Source organism: Elephas maximus, chromosome 17, assembly GCF_024166365.1.
Source record: "Elephas maximus indicus isolate mEleMax1 chromosome 17, mEleMax1 primary haplotype, whole genome shotgun sequence".
Taxonomy (NCBI): Eukaryota; Metazoa; Chordata; class Mammalia; order Proboscidea; family Elephantidae; genus Elephas; species Elephas maximus.
The window spans coordinates 50,664,416-50,688,836 of record NC_064835.1 but is presented as its reverse complement, the minus strand read 5'-3'; the positions used below and the strand labels follow the sequence as shown (position 1 = coordinate 50,688,836).

General features: G+C 40.8%; 1 protein-coding gene across 1 annotated transcript; it reads right to left on the bottom strand.

The window, feature by feature from the left end:
- Positions 1-1,615: 1,615 nt before the first annotated feature.
- LOC126060271 (alpha-N-acetylgalactosaminide alpha-2,6-sialyltransferase 2-like) lies at positions 1,616-10,105 on the bottom strand. The gene is given in 2 exon segments (XM_049856357.1): positions 1,616-2,869; positions 10,079-10,105. Coding segments are annotated over 2 exon segments (1,281 nt in total).
- Between the last annotated feature and the right edge of the window lie 14,316 nt (positions 10,106-24,421).

Below are 24,421 nucleotides of genomic sequence, written 5' to 3'. Positions count from 1 at the left end.
TTAGCCCTTTGTACTTACAGACAGCTTCACCTTTGGTGCTGTACCCAGAGTCTACTTTTGCAGATTAGGTAATGAAGGGACAGGCAAGTCAGTTGGCTTTTCAAGATCAGGAAAACAGATCAAGGGGTTGGATCCACAACTTCCTTATTTTCAGGCACAGCACTACCACTGCTAGGCTTTACCCGTCCCGCATACTCTGGTTCCATTCAAAGCCTGTGTGTTGCCACCCACGTATATATCATCTACTACAACAGTCACAATCACTTTTGCTTGTTATCAGTTATTAACGTAGCCGTTTCCTCTCTTGATGCTGAGTGTCTTAGTTACTAAGTTGATCCCTGTGTGAAGTCTGCTAATAAAACCCATCTTCCAAAACCACAGAACTGAAGGCCAGATACTGACCCTTAGTAAGTTGACCAAGGTAAATGCTACCTTGGAAGGTGTCTTGTCAGCTACCTTCTGGACACATCTCTTGCAGTAGCAAGTGTAGCACACGAAACTGGACAAAACTATTAGTCACCAAGCCATTAAGTCACAGGCTCGGTTAAATGGGCTGCATGGTAATATTCTGCTGGGTGACACTTCCTTAAACCAGTCTGATAAACAACCAGTCCCAATAAAAGCCCAAAAAGTGCAACTCTGATCTGTCTAAAATTATTAAACTGATTATCAGCCAACTCAGTCAAATTAATTAAAATCAAGATTTCACTGAGGGCTCATTACCCAGTAACGCCATTTTTTATTTATTTTCTGTAACGGAATTTACTCAGTGGTAGGCAGCCTTCCATGTAATTGACCCCCATCAAATACCCAGAAACCTCACATGGTTCTTGATCTTCACACTAAACACCTTGTATTTTTTATGCTTTCTCTATTTCCCCAACACAAAAGAAAACAAATGGGTATTCATCATTCATGTAATTATCCAATCTTCAAATACATTCTGCCTTTTCTTCTCTGCTTCTTTTTGTGCTCCCACTTTATCAGGGAAATACGCTTTCCCTCCCCATGGAGCAGAAACAAGTTGATCACGTTATCAGAGACTCAGCGTCTTACTGAGAGGTGCTTAAGACTTATCTTTAGTTGCTGGAGAGTTGCATCAGAATTTTCTGTGAAATCCTGACTTAGTGGGGGGATCTGGCCAAAGCAGTGTGCATTTGTTGCCTGTACTTGGTCTTAGTTAAGTGAAAGGTCCTGAGTAGCTGGACTGACATTCCTTAAGCTGTCATCAAGGTGCTCAGCCCTGAGGTATGACTGCCCCTTGCTAGCTGTGGGGACATCTGCTTATATTCTGGGAGTGTCATCTTTATTTTAGAACAAATTCAGCAAAGCAGTCCATTTTTTAATCCTTGGCCACGGTTGGGATATCTATCTCAGGCCCAGAGAAGAGTTCTCTTGGCAGAGCCAAGCACAAGGTCATTTGTGCCTCACTGAACAGGCTTCGGTGACAGTCATGGACCCACCTCTTAGATGCCCCATTGGGAAAAAGAAGAGGGGTAGCGGGGAGTTGGAGCCTCTCTCCCAGGTTGAAAAGACAAGAAGAAAGGACTCAGCCACTGAGAAGCTGAGAGCCACAGCTTTGCAAGAAGACACAAAGGGCTCGGGGACTTCAGAATCAGCACTGGTACAGATCAATGATGTTGGCCTTGTTCAAGGTCCTCCACAGACTGGCCTCAAGCCTCAAATCATGGTTTGTGTAAAATCTCAGTGGTGTCTTCCATCTATCGAAATAGTGCTCAGGAAATTTCCAGTATTTGCTGGTGATGAATCCATAGGCACTAACCTGGTCACAGGTATGCAAAGCCGTCAGCAGCATGAGGGCCCCAGTACTAGGCACGTAATAGTCCCCAGCATCCGTGTTGATCAATTTGGATTTTAAAAACCTCTCTCTCAGGTAGTGGATGAAGGTCGGATGTAGTAGTTTGAATTTGCCGGCAAAGGCCTCTGGCCCCAAATAGGTCTGAGGATTGTCTCCTTTGTCAAGGCCCTTGGGGTCAGGCACACCCAGAATGGCCGACCTCAGCATCCTGTAGTCGCGGCTTTGTGAAGGGATGAAGATACAGCGCAGGTCCTGTCCTTGGGGCACGGAGGTGAAGCCCAAGTCCTGGTAGTTGATAAGGGAGTTCTTCATACTGTTCACAGTGAAACCGTAGAAGGAGGTCTTGGTGCCTACATCGGCCTCGAAACCTTTGATCACAGCGCCATTGAGGCTGAAAACGTAGTCGTGGACGTCGATGTGGCGGCCCTGTCCAGAGCCGTTCAGGGTGCCTCCGTTGCCCACCACGGCACAGCGAGCGCAGTCTGGACGCGGCCCCGTGGAGGTGGCCAGCAGCTTCGCACTCTCGGAGCCATTCAGCAGGCTCAGGGTGGACACGATGGTGTGGCGGGAAAGGCCCTGCCAGCCGTAAGGAGGTCTGTGCTGGCCCAGGTGGTCCCAGAGCTCCTGTGTGAGGAGGCCGCGCCACAGGAGTACCGGGGTGGAGAGGTCGAAGAGCCGCTAGAAGCGCTAGCGCCGCTGCAGGGCCAGGGCCAGGGGCCGGGGCCAGGCCTGGGCCTTCCCTGACTCCGAGGTCCCCGCTCCGGCTCCGGCTCCGGCCCCGGCCCCCGAGCGCGGCTCCCCCACCCTGAAGTAAGAGCCGGAGAGGAGCTGGGAGCCGGCAGCCGCGAGGAGGAGCAGCAGCAGCAGCAGCCGCAAACCCCGGAGCCCCCGGCGGCTCCAGCGCTCCATCCCCGCGCCGGAGGCCCGGCCGCCCTGCGCGCCCAGCCCTCGGCGCGCCGAGCTCGGGGCGCCTTCGCGTGTCAGTTTTCTGCTTGCCTTGGTCAGTCTACAAGACAGGTACAGCCGGAAAGCGTTTCCTCCATTGGACAGCTGGGACAACTCAGCTCAGAAGGGTTATATACGCGTGTCCAAGGTGTCGGGGGTGGGTTAGCTTCCCCTTCCATGTCTCTCACTAGGTTCCATACTAATTTTCCTTTTCTTTTTCTCTCATGTCCTAAGCGTGTGTGCTCAGCATAGCCTGTTTACTGGGAAAGTGATGAATATGGATCGGTCTGTTTAAATAACAGTAATAATAATATTTCCTTAACCCTTTCCCAAGTGTTAAAATCTCTAAGAGAAGCTTTTGCAAATTTTGCCTTTTTTTTTTTTTTTGGATTCACTTTTCTATCCCTCATTGTTTACAATATGCAGTTTTTTTTTTTTAATAAATTGAAATGTTTTAACTCCTTTGTGTTTCTGATGAAATCTATTTCCTATAAAAAGGCAATTGGTGCATATCTTCTTTAGAAAATAGACATCTGTGCAAAGAAGCGACCTGCAGCAAGGTCCCAGTTGAAAAAATGATCCGGATTAACAATTCAAATATATTTTTCATATCTTCTCTGCCTTAAATAATATTCTAAATCATTTCTGTGAGTTTTTGAGAGACTTAAAGATGAGAAATAACTCTAATTTCCTTTTTTTTTTTTTTTTTGAGTTGTTGAGTAGATCGTTCCCTTCGACTGTTGAGACAAACAAGAGAACAATAGGTGACTATCTCCATCTAGAGCCTGTTTAGGAAAAATGTAATTGCTCCAAAGAAATCATTTGTATTCCAATAACAGGCTGTACTGCAACAGCTCCTCAATATCTGAGGAGGAAACACCAGCAACGTGAGCTGACTAATCTCAGTTTGCAGCGGACACTGTGTGACGAGTTTATACCCCCTAGAATGCAGTTTAGTTTCTATTCATGCGTCCTAAGGGTTTTAAGACAGCTGGGCACAAAGTAATTCAATGTTTTTGTAGCTCAGATGCACCAAATGGAGCTCTGACTTCTCCCTGGGCCAGATACCATCCCTACATAAGCAGCAAATAAACAATTTGGAGTCTGTGTGGCAAGTTCTATCATAAAAATGAGCAAAGAGTACATTGGGAAGAAAAGAAGTGGCACTTCAGCCAGTATTGGCAGTTCAAGGAGTGTCTCTGGGATAGGTGACTATATGAATTAAATTGTTTAAAGATTTATTTTTAATTATCATTATTTTGTGTATGTGTATACGTTTTGAATTTTAATTATAGGTATTGACCCCCTCTCCCCACAAATGCTCCTTTTATCTCTTCCTGGATCTTTCTCTATCATTTGTTTCTTTTCTATCTAGTTTTTTCTTTTTTTTTTGAGCTTTGCTTTTTCCATTTCTACTAGCACCTTCCCCTCAGCTTATGACTAGTGTACAATTCTTTCTTTTACATATTTGATTTGTCAGTCTTTTTGATATTATTTATCACTTCATCCTCCCAGAAACTCCCTCTTCCCTTGCTTCTCATGGCACTAAACTATAGCAAGTACTTTTGGTGTCCCATCCATATCTCTTAAGCCCTTAACATTTCTGTGCATGACAGCCCAAACTTAAAACCGTCAGAATCAGATACACTTTTGCTTAAGGATTCTCTCTGACCCCTGCAGCCCACTCTTCCTGTACACATGATAGACTAGAAGTGCCGGGGACTTATAACGACCGCTGGGGACAGCCATAAACCAATGACTAATAGCAGTGGATGTATAAATGTCTTATCTCCTTTACCCCGCAGGCAAGACAACTCTGGGACACGTCTACATTAGCTCTCAGGGTTCCCTAGCTGTGCATAACTGTAACTTGCTTGATAGCATGCCCGTTATTGGCTTTCTTCCCTTTCCTGTCTCACCTCCTCAGTCCCCTACTGGTGCTTTCAAGGATCATTCACTAAATAACCTCCTTGTGCTCCAGCCTTTTTTAGGGTCTGACTCCTAGGGAATCCAAATGAAGACACAGACTTTCTTAATTCTAAACTTATTTCTCTGGATTTTTATATTCAGTGTTTTTCTCCACTCATTGGGTCTTCTTCTGTGAACTCTTGAAATATTGGAGTTTCTCAAGATTCTATTCTCTGGTGGAGCTTATCAATGTGCCTGTTTTCACTTATAATCTAGAGGTTGGAAACCCTGGTGGCATAGTGGTTAAGTGCTACGGCTGCTAGCTAAGAGGTCGCCAGTTCGAATCTACTAGATGCTCCTTGGAAACTCTATGGGGCAGTTCTTCTCTGTCCTATAGGGTTGCTATGAGTCAGAATCAACTGGACGGCAACGGGTGGGTATCTAGAGGTTGATGATGCTCAAGTCAATTTTTCTAGCTTTGATAAAACTTCCAAAGATCAAGCTTCACCAAGACATTTCTCTCCCATATCCAACTTGAACTTTTTGAGAACTGGACTATGTGCTTTCATTTCCTTGTTTCTAGACTGTAAAGCAGCATCTGATTTGCCATAGATATTGAATAAATGACATTTAAATTGATTAAAGATTGAAGCACAAGACAAATACCCATTTATTGCATACCAGCAAGTACTACAATCATTCTGTATCTACATAATAACAACAACAACAACAACCAAAAATCCATCTGGTCAATATGCACAAAAATATATTCAAATATGTGAAGAATTAAAAAATTTTGTGTGTGTGTGTTTTCAGAGCTTCATTGGCTCAATAGCCCGCTGATCGACTGAACTTTCCATGTTCCACCTGTGTTGACAAATTCAACAATTTGAACACTAAGTACTGAAAATCAATATTTAATACCGGCAGCTTTTTCTCCTCTTTCAGTTAACCAGCTACTCAAAAGCTATCTTGCTCAGTTGAGGCCCATTTGTCTGGTTTTTAAGAGATCTGTCAGCCACTAGGAACCATATTTCTTCTCTTTAAAATAAATGGAATTACCACAAGACCTTTCCTTTCCATTTAGAAAATGGAAGGCTGCCAATTAGTGTACCCAGTTCAACTGCCGATATTGAAATAGCTATTTTTTTGGTGCTGATAAAATATTTCATGTACAATAACCAAGGTAGTGAGCAATAAATCAGGCACGTTTTTGCTAAGAATCCTGTAAAGAATCATCTTCTAAAATGGCAGTATGTTAACTTTTATAACAACTTAAGTCAACTGCCTCATTCCATAGGCAAAGAAGCTGAGGTTCAAAGACATGAAGCAACTTTTTCTCGACCCAGCACCAGTGGTGGAGCAGAGACTAAGATGTCAGCCTCCTGGCTCATATCCCAACTTTCCCATCACATTTGTACATTGCTTCAAAACGGTTTTTTTTTTTTTTTTTCAAAACTGTAATGTCCAAAAATATTACAATGGTTTTGCACTCCTTGAATTTAAGGACAAAATTTGTTAGAAGAAATTCAGAGCTGGAAGACTTTAGAGATTATCTAGTATAACTCTTTTTCATGATAGATATGTGTACTCTAGGATCCCTGGTGGTACAGTGGTTAAGTATTTGGGTGCTAACCAAAGTTCAGCAGTTCAAATCAACCAGCACTCCTTAGAAACCCTGAGGTGCAGTCCTACTCTGTCCTATAGGGTCGCTGTTAGTCAGAATCAACTTGACGGCAGTGGGTTGGTTTTTTGGTTTGTTTATGTACACTCTACACTATCTAAAAAAGCGGGCTTCTATACTTCCTTCAACATCTTTAGTATCAGGAAAGTTATTTATATCCATATACAAACACACACACACACACTCAGTCCATTTTTACCCAGCTCTGTTGTTGTTGTTAGGTGCCATTGAGTCAAAAAAGAGGAAGACCCTCAATAAGATGGATTGACGCCATGTCTGCAACAATGTGCTCAAGCATAACAATTGTGAGGATGGCACAGGACCAGGCAATGTTTATTCTGTTGTATGTAGGGTCGCTATGAATCAGATCCAACTCGACGGCACCTAACCACACCAACATCTTGAGAGGAGGAGATTACCCTAAATTATCCAGATGAGCTCTAAATGCCATCACAAATATCCATCGAAGAGAGTGGCAAAAAGAGTTTTGAGACACAAAGAAGAGGACAGACGCACAGAGGACAAGACCATGTGGAGATGGAGCAGACAGGGCAGCCATAAAGAAAAGAGAATGACCACAAGCCAAAGAATCCCTACAGCCACCAGAAGTTGGAAGAGGCAAGGAATGAATTCTCTCCTACAGCCTCCAGGGAAAGTGCAGTCCTGCTGACACTTTGGTTTTGGACTTCTGGGCTCTGAAACTTTGCAAATATAAATACCCATTGTTTTAATTAAACCACCCAGTTTATGGTAATTTGTTACAGAAGTCACCGGAAACTAATACAATATTCAACAACTAGTTTCTTGGGCAAAATTCCCAAAGAAAATACTATGCAGTTAGCCAAATACCAGCTAACAACATCGAGATGCAGGAAACCATTTAGGCTGAATTGTCAGCCTAGATGACAAACAGTGGCCCTGTCAAATATTCCAAAAATCCTAAGTACTTTTCTCATAATGAGTTTTCTGATTGAGAAGCTTTGATAAATGTCGATGCTTCTTTTTAGCATTTATATTGATTATACTGACTTGGCTTTTGGAAATCCCATCTACTTGTTTGAATCTAGTCAAGCAGTACATACTGTTTGCAGTAGGCTTAAGTATGAATAAAAGGTGAATTTATGGTAGAGCTATGTCAATGGTAAAGATATTGTCAGCCAACTCAGATAAATTGACTTGCATCGTCCTTTGTTTGCAGCTCTGCATTAATATATTTGTACCTGATTCCTACACTACATATTTCCCTATCTAGACACTCTCTTTGATCCAGGATCAAATCAGAAAACTCTGTTTTTCCTCCCTTCTCCACCATCAAAACTTCCATACCCAGCATTTTCAAGTTTTGTCATTTGGTTCTTACTGAAATCCTCTCATGCTTCAAGGCCAACAGAAGCCACAGTTGGGTATTCTGAAATTCACAAAGGCTCCTCTGCTTCCCAATGCATGTTAATGAGCTCTGTTTTTAGAACTCAGGGCATCCTGTCCTAAGGTACATTTGATGTTTACCTGTCTATTTTTCCCACCAGACAAGAGGGTTTTCAATTCGGACAAGGGGAGGAAACCATATGAAAGTCATGTGGTAAGTCTTGTTTACAGTTCACCTATCTGAGCCTACCTCTTTCCCTGAAATTCTCATTCCATATGTGCTAGGTGAGAACAAGCTCCCCAGGTGGCTCTGGAATGCTTCTCCCTCCTCACTCACCATACCAACCAAAAAGAATTAGTTAACATTCAACCATTTCAAGAGATAGCGTATGATCAGGAACAGATGGTACTAAAGGAAGGAGTCTGAGCTGCACTGAAGGCATTGGCAAAAAGCAAGTCTCCAGGAATTGATGGAATACCCATTGAGATGTTTCAACAAACAGATGCAGCGCTGGAGGTGCTCACTCATCTGTACCAAGAAATTTGGAAGACAGCAATCTGGCCAACCGACTGGAAGAGATCCATATTTACACCTATCCCCAAGAAAGGTGATCCAACTGAATGTGGAAATTACAGAACAATATCATTAATATCACGCACAAGCAAAATTTTGCTGAAGAATATTGAAAAGTGGCTGCAGCAGTACATCAACAGGGAACTGCCAGAAATTCAGGCTGGATTCAGAAGAGGATGTGGAACCAGGGATACCATTGCTGGTGTCATGGGGATCCTGGCTGAAAGCAGAGAATACCAGAAGGATGTTTACCTGTGTTTTATTGACTATGCAAAGGCATTATACTGTGGGGACCATAACAAATTATGGATAACATTGCAAAGAATGGGAATTCCAGAACACATAATTGTGCTCATGAGGAACCTGTACATAGATCAAGAGGCAGTTGTTTGACAGAACAAGGGGATACTCCATGGTTTAAAGTCAGGAAAGGTGTGTGTCAGGGTTATATCCTTTCACCATACATATTCAATCTGTATGCTGAGCAAATAATCCGAGAAGCTGGACTATATGAAGAAGAACGGGGCATCAGGATTGGAGGAAGGCTCATTAACAACCTGCATTATGCAGATGACACAACCTTGCTTTCTGAAAGTGAAGAGGACTTGAAGCACTCACAAATGGAGATCGAAGATCATAGCCTTCAGTATGGATTCCACCTCAACATAAACAAAACAAAAATCTTCACAACTGGACCAATAAACAACATCATCATAAATGGAGAAAAGATTGAAGTTCTCAAGAATTTCATTTTACTTGGATCCATAATCAACACCCATGGAAGCAGCGGTCAAGAAATGAAGACGCATTGCATTGGGCAAAACTGCTGCTAAGGACCTCTTTAAAGTGTTGAAAAGCAAAGATGTCACCTTGAAGACTAAGGTGCGCCTGATCCAAGCCAGGGTATTTTCAATTGCATCATATGCATGTGAAAGCTGGACAATGAATGAGGAAGACTGAAGAAGAATTGACGCCTTTGAATTGTTGTGTTGGTGAAGAATATTGAATATACCATGGACTGCCAAAAGAATGAATAAATCTGTATTGGAAGCAGTACAACCAGAATGCTCCTTAGAAGGAAGGGTAGTGAGACTGCGTCTTACATACTTTGGACATGTTGTCAGGAGGGATCAGTCCCTGGAGAAGGGCATCATGCTTCAAAAAGTAGTGGGTCAGTGGAAAAGAGGAAGCCTCTCGATAAGATGGATTGACACAGTGGTTGCAGCAATGGGCTCAAGCATAATGATTGTGAGGATGGTGCAGGACCAGGCAGTATTTTGTTCTGTGCTACATAGGGTCACTATGAGTCGGAACCGACTCTACAGCACCTAACAACAGCACAACAACCGCACTCCCTGTTTAGTTTCCCGGGGTACTGTAATAAAATACCACAAAGTGGGTAGCTTTACAGAAAGAATTTTATTCGCACAGTTCTGGAGCTAGGAATCCAATTTCAGAGCCGCAAGGGCAATGTTCCTTTTCTCTCAGCTCTGGGAGATCTTTCCTTGTTTCTTTCAGCTTCTGGCTTATAGAGGGATCCTCACATGCTGTCTTTGCCATGTGTGTCAATCCATTCCCTTGTCTGTTTTCCACTTTCATAAACCACCACTCAGAAGGGATTAGGAGTTACAATTCACCCTACTCTCCAGTATAACCTCATTTAATTTAACTCATAACAAAAGAAAAACCCCATTTCTAAACCAGCTGTTACTTACAGGCACAGGGTTTAGGACTTGAAGAGAACTCTTGAGGGGAAACAATTCAATCCATAATACTACCTTACCTTCAACTTTGTCTTCTTCAACATCATCTTTCTAGCATGTAAACATTTTGCTTGAATCAGAACAAGCATTCAGTAAATGCCTAACATATTGAATTAATCCACACGGATAGCTATTATACTGTATACTGATTTTTGTACCAGCATACACCAAGTGTTATGGATTAAATTGTGTCCCCCAAAAATGTGTGCCAACTTGGCTAGTCCATGATTCCCAGTATTGTGTGATTATCCACCATTTTGTCAACTGATGTGATTTTCTTATGTGTTGTGAATCCTACTTCCATGTTAGTGAGGTGGGATTAGTGGCAGTTTGTTAATGAGGCAGGACTCAATCCACAAGATAAGGTTGTGTTTCAAGTCAATCTCTTTTGAGATATAAAAGAGATAAGTGAGAAGAGAGACCTCATATCACCAAGAAACAAGGGCCAGGAGAATAGCACGAGCCTTGGTCCCAGGGTCCATGGGCTAAGAAGCTGTTCAACCAGGGAAGACTGATGACAAGGAAGGACCTTCTCCCAGAGCCAGCAGAGACAGAAACCCTTCCCCTGGAGCTGGTACTCTGAATTTGGACTTCTAGCCTCCTAGACTCTTGAAAGAATAATTTTTTTCTTTGTTAAAGCCATCCACTTGTGGTATTTCTGTTATAGCAGCACTAGATAAGTAAGACATTGTTACTGAACTTGGGAGGGTGAGTCTTTGTCCTGCATGCTCAGACTTGCCAATTATCTACATACCGGTCTTTGAGAAAGAGAGAGTAGCTTTGTTGCAATGCACAGAACAGTGAACTGGGAGAAAGTTCCTCTGATCCAACTCCCTGAGTGCTGGGGAACCAGGGCTTATATGTGATTTGGGCAGCAAGATGGCAGCTGTGCAGGCATACTAGAGAGGGAAAATTCTAAAAGGCAGCCAGGAAACAGGAGGTTACATGGTTTTTGCTGCAACTTTCGCTTTGGAATAGGGTCCGGGTGATGATTATTTTCTGATTCATTCCGCCTGTTGCTTTGTCCTCTGTTGAAGTCAATTAGCGGTCACAGCTGGCCCTTCTGCGGATGTGGGGTGGGCTGAATCTGGCTTGGGCTAGTTTAAGGACTAATGGAAATTTACTGGCATTCATAAGGTCAGGTTACAACACCAAGGAAATGAAAAAATGAGGCCCATGACCTTAGAGAATTTAGATTTTAAAGTTGTTGTTGTTTGTTGTTGTTGTTAGGTGCCGTCGAGTCAGTTCTGACTCATAGTGACCCTATGCACAACAGAAGGAAACACTGCCCGGTCCGGCGCCATCCTTACAATCCTTGTTATGCTTGAGCTCGTTGTTGCACCCACTGTGCCGATCCACCTCGTTGAGGGTCTTCCTCTTTTCTGCTGACCCTGTACTCTGCCAAGCATGATCTCCTTCTCCAGGGTTTGATCCCTCCTGACAACATATCCAAAGTATGTAAGATGTAGTCTCTCCATCCTTACCTCTAAGGAGCATTCTGGCCGCACTTCTTCCAAGACAGATTTGTTCTTTCTTTTGGCAGTCCATGGTATATTCAATATTCTTTGCCAACACCACAATTCAAAGGTGTCAACTCTTCTTCGGTCTTCCTTATTCATTGTCCAGCTTTCACATGCATATGATGCAATTGAAAATACCATGGCTTGGTTCAGGAGCACCTTAGTCTTCAGGGTGACACCTTTGCTCTTCAACACTTCGAAGAGGTTCTTTGCAGCAGAGTTGTCCAATGCAATGCGTCTTTTGATTTCTTGACTGCTGCTTCCATGGCTGTTGATTGTGGATTCAAGTAAAAGATTTTAAAGTAGTTGTCCTTATATTTTTGAAATTACAGGTCCTTTTAGAAATCTCACAAAAGCTATGGGATCCATATTTTTAGATAAACAATTATACACGAAGTTTGCAATAAATTCAGGAGATTCATAGCTCAGTAAAACTCATCCTTGAATCCTCTAAGGACTGAGGGGCCAGAAGGAAGAAATTCTAGGTTAGAATATAATGTAGAATAGAGCATTACATGAAGGACACTCAATTAATATTTGTTTAATCATTAACTATATTATGAGTGCAATGTTGGCACATGCACTAATCTAAGTTGCCAAAACAAAACAGTAAAGAAACAAGAAATAACTCAGACCTGAACCAAACTTACTTTATTTTAGAAAAAACAAAATAAAAATTGTCCAATCTTCTCATCCTGAAAACACAAATCCTTAACCACCCTCCTGTCACTGCTTCAAGTTTTCAAGGGAAATAAACATACAATGTTGTGCTTAGATGCCATCGAGTCGATGTGGACTCAGCAACCCCATTCACAATAGAATGAAACACTGTACGGTCCTGCGCCATCCCCGCAATCATTGCTATATTTCAGCCCATTGGTGCAGCCACTGTGTCAGTCAATCTCCTTGAGGGTCTTCCTCTTTTTTGCTGCCTGTCCCTTTTATCTACCATGATGTCCTTCTCCAGCGACTGGTCCCTCCTGATAACATGTCCAAAGTTCACAAAAGAAGTCTCACCATCCTCGTTTCCAATGAGCATTCTGGCTGTACTGCTTCCAAGAGAGATTTATTCATTCTTCTGGCAGTCCGTGGAATATACAATATTGTTCACCAATGCCATAATTCAAAAGCCTCAGTTCTTTGGTCTTCCTTTTTCATCATCCAGCTTTTGCATGCACATGAAGCAACTGAAAATACCATGGCTTCAGTCAGGCACACCTTAGTCCTCAAAGTGACATCTTTGCTTTTTAACACTTTTTTTTTCTTTTTTTAAAATTTTTATTGTACTTTAACTGAAAGTTTACAAATCAAGTCAGTGTCTCATACAAAAACTTATATACACCTTGCTGTATACTCCTAGTTCCTCTCCCCCTGACTAGACAGTACACTCCTTGTCTTCACCCTGTGTTGCCGTGTCCATTCAGCCAGCTTCTGTGCCCCTCTGCCCTCACATCTCCCCTCCAGACGGGAGCTGCCCACATAGTCTCATATGTCCACTTGATCCAAGAAGCTCACTCCTCAGCAGTATTATCTTCTATCTTATACTCCAGTCCAATCCCTGTCTGAAGAGTTGGCTTTGGGTATGTTTCCTGTCTTGGGCTAACAGAAGGTCTGAGGACCATGACCTCCGAGGTCCTTGTAGTTTCAGTCAGACTATTAAGTCCGGTCTTTTTACAAGAATTTGAGGTCTGCATCCCGCTGCTCTCCTGCTCCATCAGGGATTCTCTGTTATGTTCCCTGCCAGGGCAGTCATCAGTTGTAGCCGGGCATCATCTAGTTCTGGTCTCAGGCTGATGTAGTGTCTGATTTATGTGGCCCTTTCTGTCTCTTGGGCTCATAATTACCTTATTTCTTTGGTGTTCTTCATTCTCCTTTGCTCCAGGTAGGTTGAGACCAATTGATGCATCTTAGATGACCGCTTGCTACCATTTAAGGCTCCAGACACCACTCACCAAAGTGGGAAGCAGAAAGTTTTCTTAATAGATTTTATTATACCAATTGACCTAGGTGTCCCCTGAAACCATGGTCCCCAGACCTCCACCCCTGCTACACTGGCCTTCAAAGCATTCAGTTTATTCAGGAAACTTCTTTGCTTTTGGTTTAGTCCAGTTGTGCTGACCTCTCCCGTATTGTGTGTTGTCCTTTCCTTCACCTAAAGTAGTTCTTATCTACTAATTAGAGAATACCCCTCTCCCTCCCTCCCTCCCCTTCTCGTAACCATCAAAGAATATTTTCTTCTCTGTTTAAACTATTTCTCAAGTTCTTATACTAGTGGTCTTATACAATATTTGTCCTTTTGCAACCGACTAATTTCACTCAGCATAATGCCTTCCAGATTCCTCCCCGTTAAGAAATGTTTCATGGATTCATCATTGTTCTTTATGTATATGTAGCATTCCATTCTGTGAATATACCATAATTTATTTATCCATTCATCCGTCGATGGGCACCTTGGTTGCTTCCATCTTTTTGCTATTATAAACAGTGCTGCAGTGAACATGGGTGTGCATATATCTGTTCATGTAAAGGCTCTTATTTCTTCAGGATATATTCCAAGCAGTGGGATTTCTGGATTGTATGGTAGTTCTATTTCTAGGCAGCTTTTTAAGGAACTGCCAAATCAATTTCCAAAGAGATTGTACCATTTTACATTCCCACCAGCAGTGTTTAAGAGTTCCAATCTCTCCACAACCTCTCCAACATTTATTATTATGTGTTTTTGGATTAATGCCAGCCTTGTTGCAGTGAGATGGAATCTCACTGTAGTTTTGATTTGCATTTTTCTCTAATGGCTAATGACCATGAGCATTTCTTCCTGTATCTGTTAGCTACCTGAATGTCTTCTTTAGTGAAGTTCCTGTTCATATCCTTTGCCCATTTTTTAATTGGGTTGCCTTTTTGTCATTGAGTTTTTGCAGTATTATGTAGATTTTAGAGATCTGACACTGATGGGAAATGTCATAGCTAAAAACTTTTTCCCAGTCTGTAGGTAATCTTTTTACTCTTTTGGTGAAGTCTTTGGATGAGCATAGGTGTTTCATTTTCAGTAGCTCCCAGTTATCTACTTGTTCTTCTGCATTGTTATGTTTTATATGCTGTTTATGCCATGTATTAGGGCTCCTATTTGTTCCTACTTTCTCTTCCATGATCTTTATCATTTTAGATTTTATATTTAGGTATTTGATCCATTTTGAGTTGGTTTTTGTGCATGATGTGAGGTATGGGTCTTGTTTCATTTTTTTGCAGATGGATATCCACTTATGCCAGCAATATTTGTTAAAGAGGCTGTCTTTTCCCCATTTAACAGACTTTGGGCCTTTCTCAAATATCAGCTGCTCATATGTAATGGATTTATGTCTGGATTCTCAATTCTGTTCCATTGCTTTATGTATCTGTGTTTGTACCAGTACCAGGCTGTTTTGACTACTGTGGTCGTATAATAGGTTCTAAAATCTGGTAGTGTGAGGCGTCCCACTTTGTTCTTCTTTTTCAATAAGGCTTTACTTCTGCGGGGCCTCTTTCCCATCCATATGAAGTTGGTGATTTGTTTCTCCATCTCATTAAAAAATGACATTGGAATTTGGATTGGAATTGCAGGGTATCTATAGATCATTTTTGGTTGAATAGAGATTTTTACAATGTTGAGTCTTCCTATCCATGAGCAAGGTATGTTTTGCCACTTACGTACATCTGTTTTGGTTTCTTGCAGTAGTGTCTTTTAGTTTTCTTTGTATGGGTCTTTTACATCTCTGGTTAGATTTATTCCTAAATATTTTATCTTCTTGGGGGCTATTGTAAAAGGTATTGATTTGGTGATTTCCTTTTCAATGTTCTTTTTGTTGGTGTAGAGGAATCCAACTGATTTTTGTATGTTTATCTTGTATCCTGATATCCTGCTGAACTCTTCTATTAGTTTCAGTAGTTTTCTTGAGGATTCTTTAGGGTTTTCTGTGTATCATGTCACCTGCAAACAGGAATACATTTACTTACTGTTTGCCTATTTGGATGCCTTTTCTTTCTTTATCTAGCCCAGTTGCTCTGACTAGGAACTCCAACCCACTGTTGAATTAGAGTGGCAATAAAGGGCATCCTTGTCTGGTGCCCGTTCTCAATGGGAATGTTTTCAGACTTTCTCCATTTAGGATGATGTGGGCTGTTGGCTTTGTATAAATGCCCTTTATTATGTTGAGGAACTTTCCTTCTATTCCTATTTTTCTGAGAGTTTTTATGATGAATGGGTGTTGGACTTTGTCAAATGCCTTTTCTGCATCAATTAATAAGATCATGTGGTTCTTATCTTTTGTTTTATTTATATGATGGATTACATTGATTGTTTTTCTAATGTTGAACCATCCCTGCATACCTGGTATGAATCCTGGCGAATTATTTTTAGATTTGTTGTTGAATTCTATGGGCTAGAATTTTGTTGAGGATTTTTGCATCTAAGTTCATGAGGGATATAGGTCTGTTATTTTCTTTTTTTGTGGTGTCTTTACCTGGTTTTGGTATCAGGGATGTGGTAGCTTCATAGAATGAGTGTGGGAGTATTCTGTCCTTTTCTGTGTTCTGAAATACCTTCAGTAGTAGTGATGTTAGCTTTTCTCTGAAAGTTTTGTAGAACTCACCAGTGAAGCCATCCAGGCCAGGGATTTTTTTCCCTTGGGAGTTTTTTAATTACCTTTTCAATCTCTTCTTTTGTTATGGGTTTATTTAGTTCTTCTACCTCTGTTTTAGTTTAGGTAGGTAGTGTGTTTCTAGAAATTCATCCATTTCTTCTAGGTTTTCAAATTTGTTAGAGTACAATTTTTTGTAGTAATTAGATATGATTATTTTAATTTCAGTTGCATCTGTTCTGATGTCGCTATCTTATTTGTTATTTGGGTTATTTGGTTCCTCTCCTTTTTTTCTTTTTTCAGTTTGGCCAATGGTTTATCAATTTTGTTAATTTTTGAAAGAACCAGCTTTTGGTGTTATAAGCACTTTCAGTTGTTTTTCTGTTCTCTATTTCATTTAATTCTGCTCGAATTTTCGTTGTTTGCTTTCTTCTGGTACCTGAGGGTTTCTTTGGTTGCTCTCTTACCATTTGTTCGAGTTGTAGGGATAATTCTTTGATTTTGCCCCTTTCTTCTTTTTCTACGTGTGCATTTATTGCTATAAATTGACCTCTGAGTACTGCTTTAGCTGTGTCCCACAGGTTCTGGTAGGAAGTGTTTTCATTCTAATTGGATTCTATGAATTTCTCTATTCCATCCTTAATGTCTTCTATAACCCAGTTGTTTTTAAGCAGGGTATTGTTCAGTTTCCAAGTGTTTGATTTCTTTTCCCTGCTATTTGTTATTGATTTCCACTTTTATGGCCTTATGGTCAGAGAAGGTGTTCTGTAATATTTCAATGTTTTGGATTCTGTTAAGACTTGCTTTATGACCTAATATGTGGTCTATTCTAGAGAATGTTCCCTATGCACTGGAAAGAAAGTATACTTGGCTGCTGTTGGGTGGAGCATTCTGTATATGTCTATGAGGTAAAGTTGGTTGATTGCAGCATTTATTTCTTCCATGTCTTTATTGAGCTTCTTTCTGGATGTTCTGTCCTTCACCAAAAGTGGTGTGTTGAAGTCTGCTATAATTGTGGAGCTGTCTATCTGACTTTTCAATGCTGTTAGAGTTTGTTTTACGTATCTTGAAGCCCTGTCACTGGGTGCATAAATATTTAATATGGTTATATCCTTCTGGTATACTGTCCCTTTAATCATTATATACCAAAAAAAAAAAAAAAAAAACTATTGCCGTTGAGTCGATTCCAATATATAGCGACCCTATAGGACAGAGTAGGACTGCCCCATATGGTTCCCAAGGAGCACCTGGTGGATTCGAAATGCCGACCTTTTTGGTTAGCAGCCATAGCTCTTAACCACTATGCTCCCATGGTTTCCTTAATCGTTATACAGTGTCCTTCATTATCCTTTGTGGCGGATTTAACTTTAACGTCTGTTTTGTCAGAAATTAATACTGCCACTTCTACTCTGTTTTGATTGTTGTTTGCTTGATATATTGTTTTCTATCCTTTGAGTTTTGGGGCAGTTCTACTCTGTCCTATAGGGTCGCTATGAGTCGGAATCAACTCGACGGCACTGGATTTTTTGGGATCCTTTGAGTTTTAGTTTGTGTCTCTAAGTCTAAGGTGTGTCTCTTATAGACAGCATATAGATGGATTGTGTTTTTTTTTATCCATTCTGCCTCTCTCTATCTCTTTATTGGTGCATTTAGTCCATTTATATTTAGTGTAATTATGGATAGGTATGAGTTTAGTGCCATCGTTTTGATGTCTTTTTTGTGTGTGTTGTTGACAGCTTCTTTTTCCCTCTTAATTTTTTTGTGCTAAGTAGTTTATCTTTATATAGTGTCTTTTCCTCTTATTTGTTGTTGTTTTAGCTGAGTCTTTATTTTTTTCTTGCATTTTATTTTGATGAATAGGATTGTTAGTCTCCTTTGTGGTTACCTTAATATTTACCCGTATTTTTCTAAGTTTAACCCTACTTTTATTTCTTTATATAGCCTTGACTTCCTCTCCATATGAAAGATCTATGACTACATTTCTTACTCCGTCTTTATTGTTTTAACGTCTTCTTTTACATAATGACATTGCTGTTTCCCTGTTTTGAGCATTTTCTTATCTTGTTTTTGTGTGTGTGTGTGATTTCCCTGTCTGGGTTGACATCTAGTGCTCTGTCGTCCTGTGTTCTAGTCTTGGGTTGATATCTAATATTATTGATTTTCTAACCAGAGAACTCCCTTTAGTATTTCTAGTAGTTTTGGTTTGGTTTTTATAAATTCCCTAAGCTTGTGTTTATCTGGAAATGTCTTAATTTTGCCTTCATATTTGAGAGAGAGTTTTGCTGGATATATGATTCTTGCCTGGCAATTTTTTTTCCTTCAGTGCTTTTTATAAGTCATCGTATTGCCTTCTTGCCTGCATGGTTTCTGCCGAGTAATCCAAGCTTATTCGTATTGACTCCCCTTTGTAGGTGACTTTTTGTTTATCCCTAGCTGGTCTTAAAATTCTCTTCTTATCTTTGGTTTTGGCAAGTTTGATTATAATATGTCTTGGTGATTTTCTTTTAAGATCTACCTCACATGGAGTTCGATGAGTGTCTTAGATAGAGATCTTCTCATCTTTCTTGATATCAGGGAAGTTTTCTGCCAACAAATCTTCAACAATTTTCTCTGTATTTTCTGTTATCCCTCCCTGTTCTGGCACTCCAATCACTCGTAGGTTATTTCTCTTGATAGAGTCCCACATGATTCTTTGGGTTTCTTCATTTTTTTTTTTTTTTTAATTCTTTTATCGGGTTTTTCTTCAAATATATAGGTGCCAAGTGCTTTATCTTCAATCTCGCCAATTCTGCCTTCCACCTGCTCAATTCTGCTCCTCTGACTTTCTATTGAGTTGTCTCATTCTGTAATTTTATTGTTAATCTTCTGAATTTCTGATTGCTGTCTCTCTATGGACTCTGGTGGCTTATTAAGTTTTTCTTTATGCTCTTGAATAACCTTTTTAATTTCTTCAACTGCTTTATCTATGTGTTCCTTGGCTTGTTCTGTATATTGCCTGATCTCCTTCCTGATGTCTTGCAGAGTTCTGTATATTAATCTTTTGTATTCTGCATCTGGTAATTCCAGGAATACACCTTCATCTGGAAGATTCCTTGATTCTTTGTTTTGAGAGCTTGTTGAAGCAATCATACTCTGCTTCTTTATGTGATTTGATATTGACTGTTGTCTCTGAGCCATCTATAAGTTATTGTATTAATTTATTTTATGTTTGCCTACTGTATCCTAACTGCTTGGTTTGTTTTGTTTTGATATGCCCCAATAGGCTGCTTGAGTGAGTTAGCTTGATTATTTTCACCTTGGAAGCTCTAACATCCTGTCACCAGATGGCTAGAGCTGTAACCAGGTATATGAGCCTAGGAGTCCATTTACTTTTCTTGTATGGATTCAGCTCAGGTGTTCAGGTAGTTCGTCATCAAGTGTGTTGTACAGGCTCTCTCCTACAGTGTTAGAGATGCAGGGGTGTTTAGTATAGGCACCGGTACCTGGTTGCAGCAGGGTGTCATGCTTTGAACAAGGCAGAGGGCTGATAACCATCCCCCAAGTGCCTCTGAGGAAAGCACATCCCTGTTCCTTGGAGTGCACAGGTGGGTGGGTTCTACAGATGGACCATGGACACCCAATGCTTTTGGTTGTAAGGACTGGGAGGCACCACTTATCCTTGGATCCCCGTTGCGGGTGGCTGGGTGGCATGGGTGGAGCTGCCAGTCCTTAGGCCCCTGATGTGGGTAGGTGAGGACCCTGTTTAATAGGCCAAGAAGTGTCAAGCATCAAACTCCCACCTCTCCACTGCACAGCTGAAGCAGTTGCAGTGTGCCAACAAGGGCCTATTCTCCCAAAATGGACCCACACAGGTCCATGCAGGGGTGAAAGGTATTCAGAGTCTGCAGACCATTTGTGCCTGGACAGGAGATGCTTCTGTCCTGAGCTCCCCAGCTTAGTGGAGCTGGCAGATTATCTTTTCCCCCAGTTGTGAATTTATCCCTTCTCCAAGGCTGAGAGAATGGCTCAGGGCACACAGCAGGGGGTAAGTATCTCAGTCCCAGGGAAATCGATAGGCACTGAAGGTGGCTTGGGGGCTGGGGGCATGATAAAATAAACATAAGTACTTCGCTTTTGCCGAGAGCACTGTTCTCTGGTTCCAGAGGTGTGAGTAGCCTGTGTAGCTCACTGTCTCTTCTGGGTAAACTACATCTGGAATGCCACCACCAGCCCAGCTGTGATTGCTCCAAGGAATGTTGCCTGAGAGTTTCTGGCGATTCAGGTCCAGCAACTGCTCATCACTTCTGAACCGTCTCTCCCTTCCCCTGCCACTCAGTCCATTTTCTAACTTTGTCTTTGATGTTCAAGCCTCCTAGCTTGTCATATATATAATTGTTTCATTTGTTTTTTGGGGTCTTTATTGTAAGAGGGATCACCGGAAGCATCTAACTACTCTACCATCTTGGCCCTGCCTACTGCTTTTTAACACTTTAAAGAGGTCTTTTGCAGCAGATTTGCCCAATACAAATCTGTTGTTTCCATGGGTGGACTATGGATCCAAGTAAAATGAAATCCTGGACAGCTTTATTTTCTCCATTTGCCATGATGTTGCTTATTGGTCCAGTTATGAGGATTTTTGTTTTCTTTATATTGAACTGTAGTTCATACTGAAGGCTGTAGTTTTTGATCTTCATCACTAAGTGCTTCAGCAAGCAAGGTTTATCATCTGCATATCACAGGTTGTTAATGAGTCTTCCACCCATCCAGATGCTGGGTTCTTCTTCATATAGTCCATCTTCTCAGATTATTTGCTCAGCATACAGATAAAATAAGCATGGTGAAAGGATACAACCCTGAAGCATACCTTTCCTGATTTTATACCATGCAGCATCGCCTTGTTCTGTTCAAATGACTGCCTCTTGGTCTATGGACAGGTTCCATGTGAGCAAAATTAAGTGTTCTAGAATTCCCATTCTTCCCAATGATATCCTTAATTTGTTATGATCCACACAGTGGAATGTCTTTGCATAGCCAATAAAACACAGGTAAACATCTTTCCGGTATTCTCTACTTTCAGCCAGGATTCATCTCACATCAGCAATGATATCCTTGGTTCCACATCCTCTTCTGATTCTGGCTTGAATTCCTGGCAGTTCCCTTTTGATGTATTTCTGCAACAGCTTTTGAATGATCTTCAGCAAAATTTTACTTGTTTGTGATATATATATATTTTATTATTTTCACATTCTGTTGGACTACCTTTCTTTGGAGTGGGCACAAATATGAATCTTTTCCAGCTGATTGTTCAGGCAGCTTTCTTCCAAATTTCTTGACATAGATGAATGCTTCCAGCAGACAATAGCAAAGGCAAAATTACTTCATTGGCTTAAATGAGACATTTCCCTTAAGTAATAATGGACCTTTCTGGTTGGCTAGGCAAAGTTTCATGGAGTTAAATAGAAGCTTTTGGCCCAAAGTGGACGAGCCTCGGAACCGAAAAAAAAGAAAAAAATAGCTCATTGGCTTTGTCTACTCTTTTACCCCTAAACCAAACCCAATTCTCAATCCTATAGATCTTACCATCTCAATGCTGAAAAAATTCCAGGGTAAAAGATGCAGGAAAGAGAAAGTCTCATCTAAAAACCTAAACCTAGAGGCCAAAGCTGCCTTCCAGGCCTCCTTTTCTTGGGAAGCACTATGATCCTCATTGGCTTTCTAAGCCCTTCTTTCTAAGCTAAAGGAGATCTTCATGCCTTTTACTACCCACCTATAGGGAAGGGGAAACCCTGGTGGAGTAGCGGTTAAGAGCTACAGCTGCTAACCAAAAAGTCTGCAGTTCAAATCCACCAGGCGCTCCTTGGAAACTCAATGGGGGAGTTCTAGTCTGTCCTATAGGGTCGCTATGATTTGGAATCAACTTAACAGCAAAAGTTTTTATAGAGAAAGAGGAAAGACACCACACAGATGCATCCCAAAATGGTTTCAAATAGGACCACTCAACCCAAGAGCTCAGAACATTAGCCCATTCCTTCAACACACGACAAACTCCACCCCAGTCCAATGGTCTTATAATGATTCACTTATATGAATGCTCCCTCCTGAGTGTGTAGTGGGATAGTAGAGGGGGGCTGGAGAGAAACATTGATCCTAATGGTTGGCAGAAATCAACCCAATACAATTGGCCTATGAAAGAGCTGGAACTGAAACCCAGGTATTTGGATAACCAGTCCAGTCCTGTGTCTATCCCACTACAAATTTTCGTCTGAAGTATTTATCAGTCCAAGACATGAAGTATGTTACCATCCTGAAAATAATTATCATTCTAGGTAAATCAACAATTTTATCTTCAGTTGAATATTCCTTTACACTATGAGTCATTTCTTTGCATGCCATGGATTTTTGTTTTTTTCATCTCCAAATAGAGTTTTCAGTCTTGTATTTTCCACCAGTTAGAAGTAAAGCTCTAAAGGGCAACATTTCTATCTGATTCATCTTAGAATATCTTAGAACATCTTCGTCTTAAAATATTCATCTTAGAATTCATCTCAGAATATTTGTCTTAGGATATCCAATATTTTGCAAGTATTAAGAACTCAGTAAAGGGCTGCTCAGTTGGAGTAAGTGCATACAAATGAGAAACTTCAACAAAAACAAAGTTTTTCTCATTATTTCACAAGCACAGTTAATTGATTTAGCTGATTTATTTTCAAACTGAGTAGCACATCAATGCATTTATATATCGTAAGTCATATACCAGTTGAAAAAAATTGCCTTCCAAGGCAATTCAAACACTACAGATCCTGCATAGCTCAAATATTGAATACTTGGCATGTAGATTTCATACTGAATTTTTTTCTTAAGAATATTAAATGGTGGCATATACATATATACACATATATCCTCAAGGTTAGCAACAACAAAAAGAAACAAATAAATCTCTGATCCTTCATAGAACATCTGAACTAGAGCACAGGGATCTCTCATTGTCTTTGGATGTCATTTTCACTTATTTAAAACTGTATTTTTTATCACAAAAGTAACACATGCCCTTGGCAAAAAAAAAAAAAAAAAATGAAGATAAAATGTACAAGGTAAAAGTGAGATTCCTTCCTCATTCTCCAAAACCCTTCCCCAGAGGAAAACACACATAAACCTGATTTCTTGTAACCTTTCTTAATTCTCCTTTAAGAGTTATGCATCCCTTATACCCAAGAAAGAGCCTAAGAGGTAGTCTTGACATTTCTGTCCCAGCCTCACTCAGAGGCAAGATGTACATAACAACTTCTTATCTCCACTGGGCATAATCCCACAGGCCAGCCAAGGGACAGCCATAGCCAGTCATCAACATTCAACAAATAACACAATGGATATTGTAAGTTAGTGACTGTGCTAAGAAAATTTTATCCATCACTGTATAAATATTAATTAGATTCTGTGTATATCCATTGCATGAAAATAGGCTTTATATGTGCAAAAAAACAGAGGATAATTTTACTCAGGAAAACCTGCTATTTCTGAGTGTCCTACTTCCCAGACGTGGACTATGTCTATCTGTTTGGACCTTCCCCAGTCCTCACCATTGCTAACCGTAAACATGATTCCTTGCCAGCCTTGTTAGCTAATATCTGTCAAATGCATCTGCTTGCCTGAACAGCTCTCACAAAGCAAACTGACAGTCTAAAATACCTGGTGAAGGCTCTTTCTGGTCAATGTGATGGCTTATTAAAAGAATGCATGGATAGGAGGTTTTCAGTTGAGGTAGTTTTCTGAGTCTGCTCTCGTGGATCACAGTCCCTAGAAGTTCTCTTCCCCATTTTGGGAATAAGTCTACCTCACACCGTTGTCTTCTCAGTCCCAACTTGTCTATTTGAAATGAAGTGTGGCTTCCCCCTCAGCTGGCCACAAGAGGGAAAACTATCACAATCTTTACAAATGGCTCATGGGATATGTTCCTTGACAGTTTATTTTATTCTTTTACTCAGCGTGTATCTGAGTGAGCTTGATTGCCTCACTCAGGCCTTTTAGCCAACTCCAGCCTTAGTAGATATACAATATAACTTTAGCAATGTTGTGAGTCCTGTGCCTTGCTTTCATGGGTATCTAAACAAGGCAAGGTAAGATTCATTCCTTCCACAGTGAATACATACTACTCCTAATTTGAAAACCACTTCAGTGCCCATCATGGCTACCCTAGAAACCAGTGTTGCTAATCTCATACAACTGCTGACCATGTCGTAGTATCATCCATGTT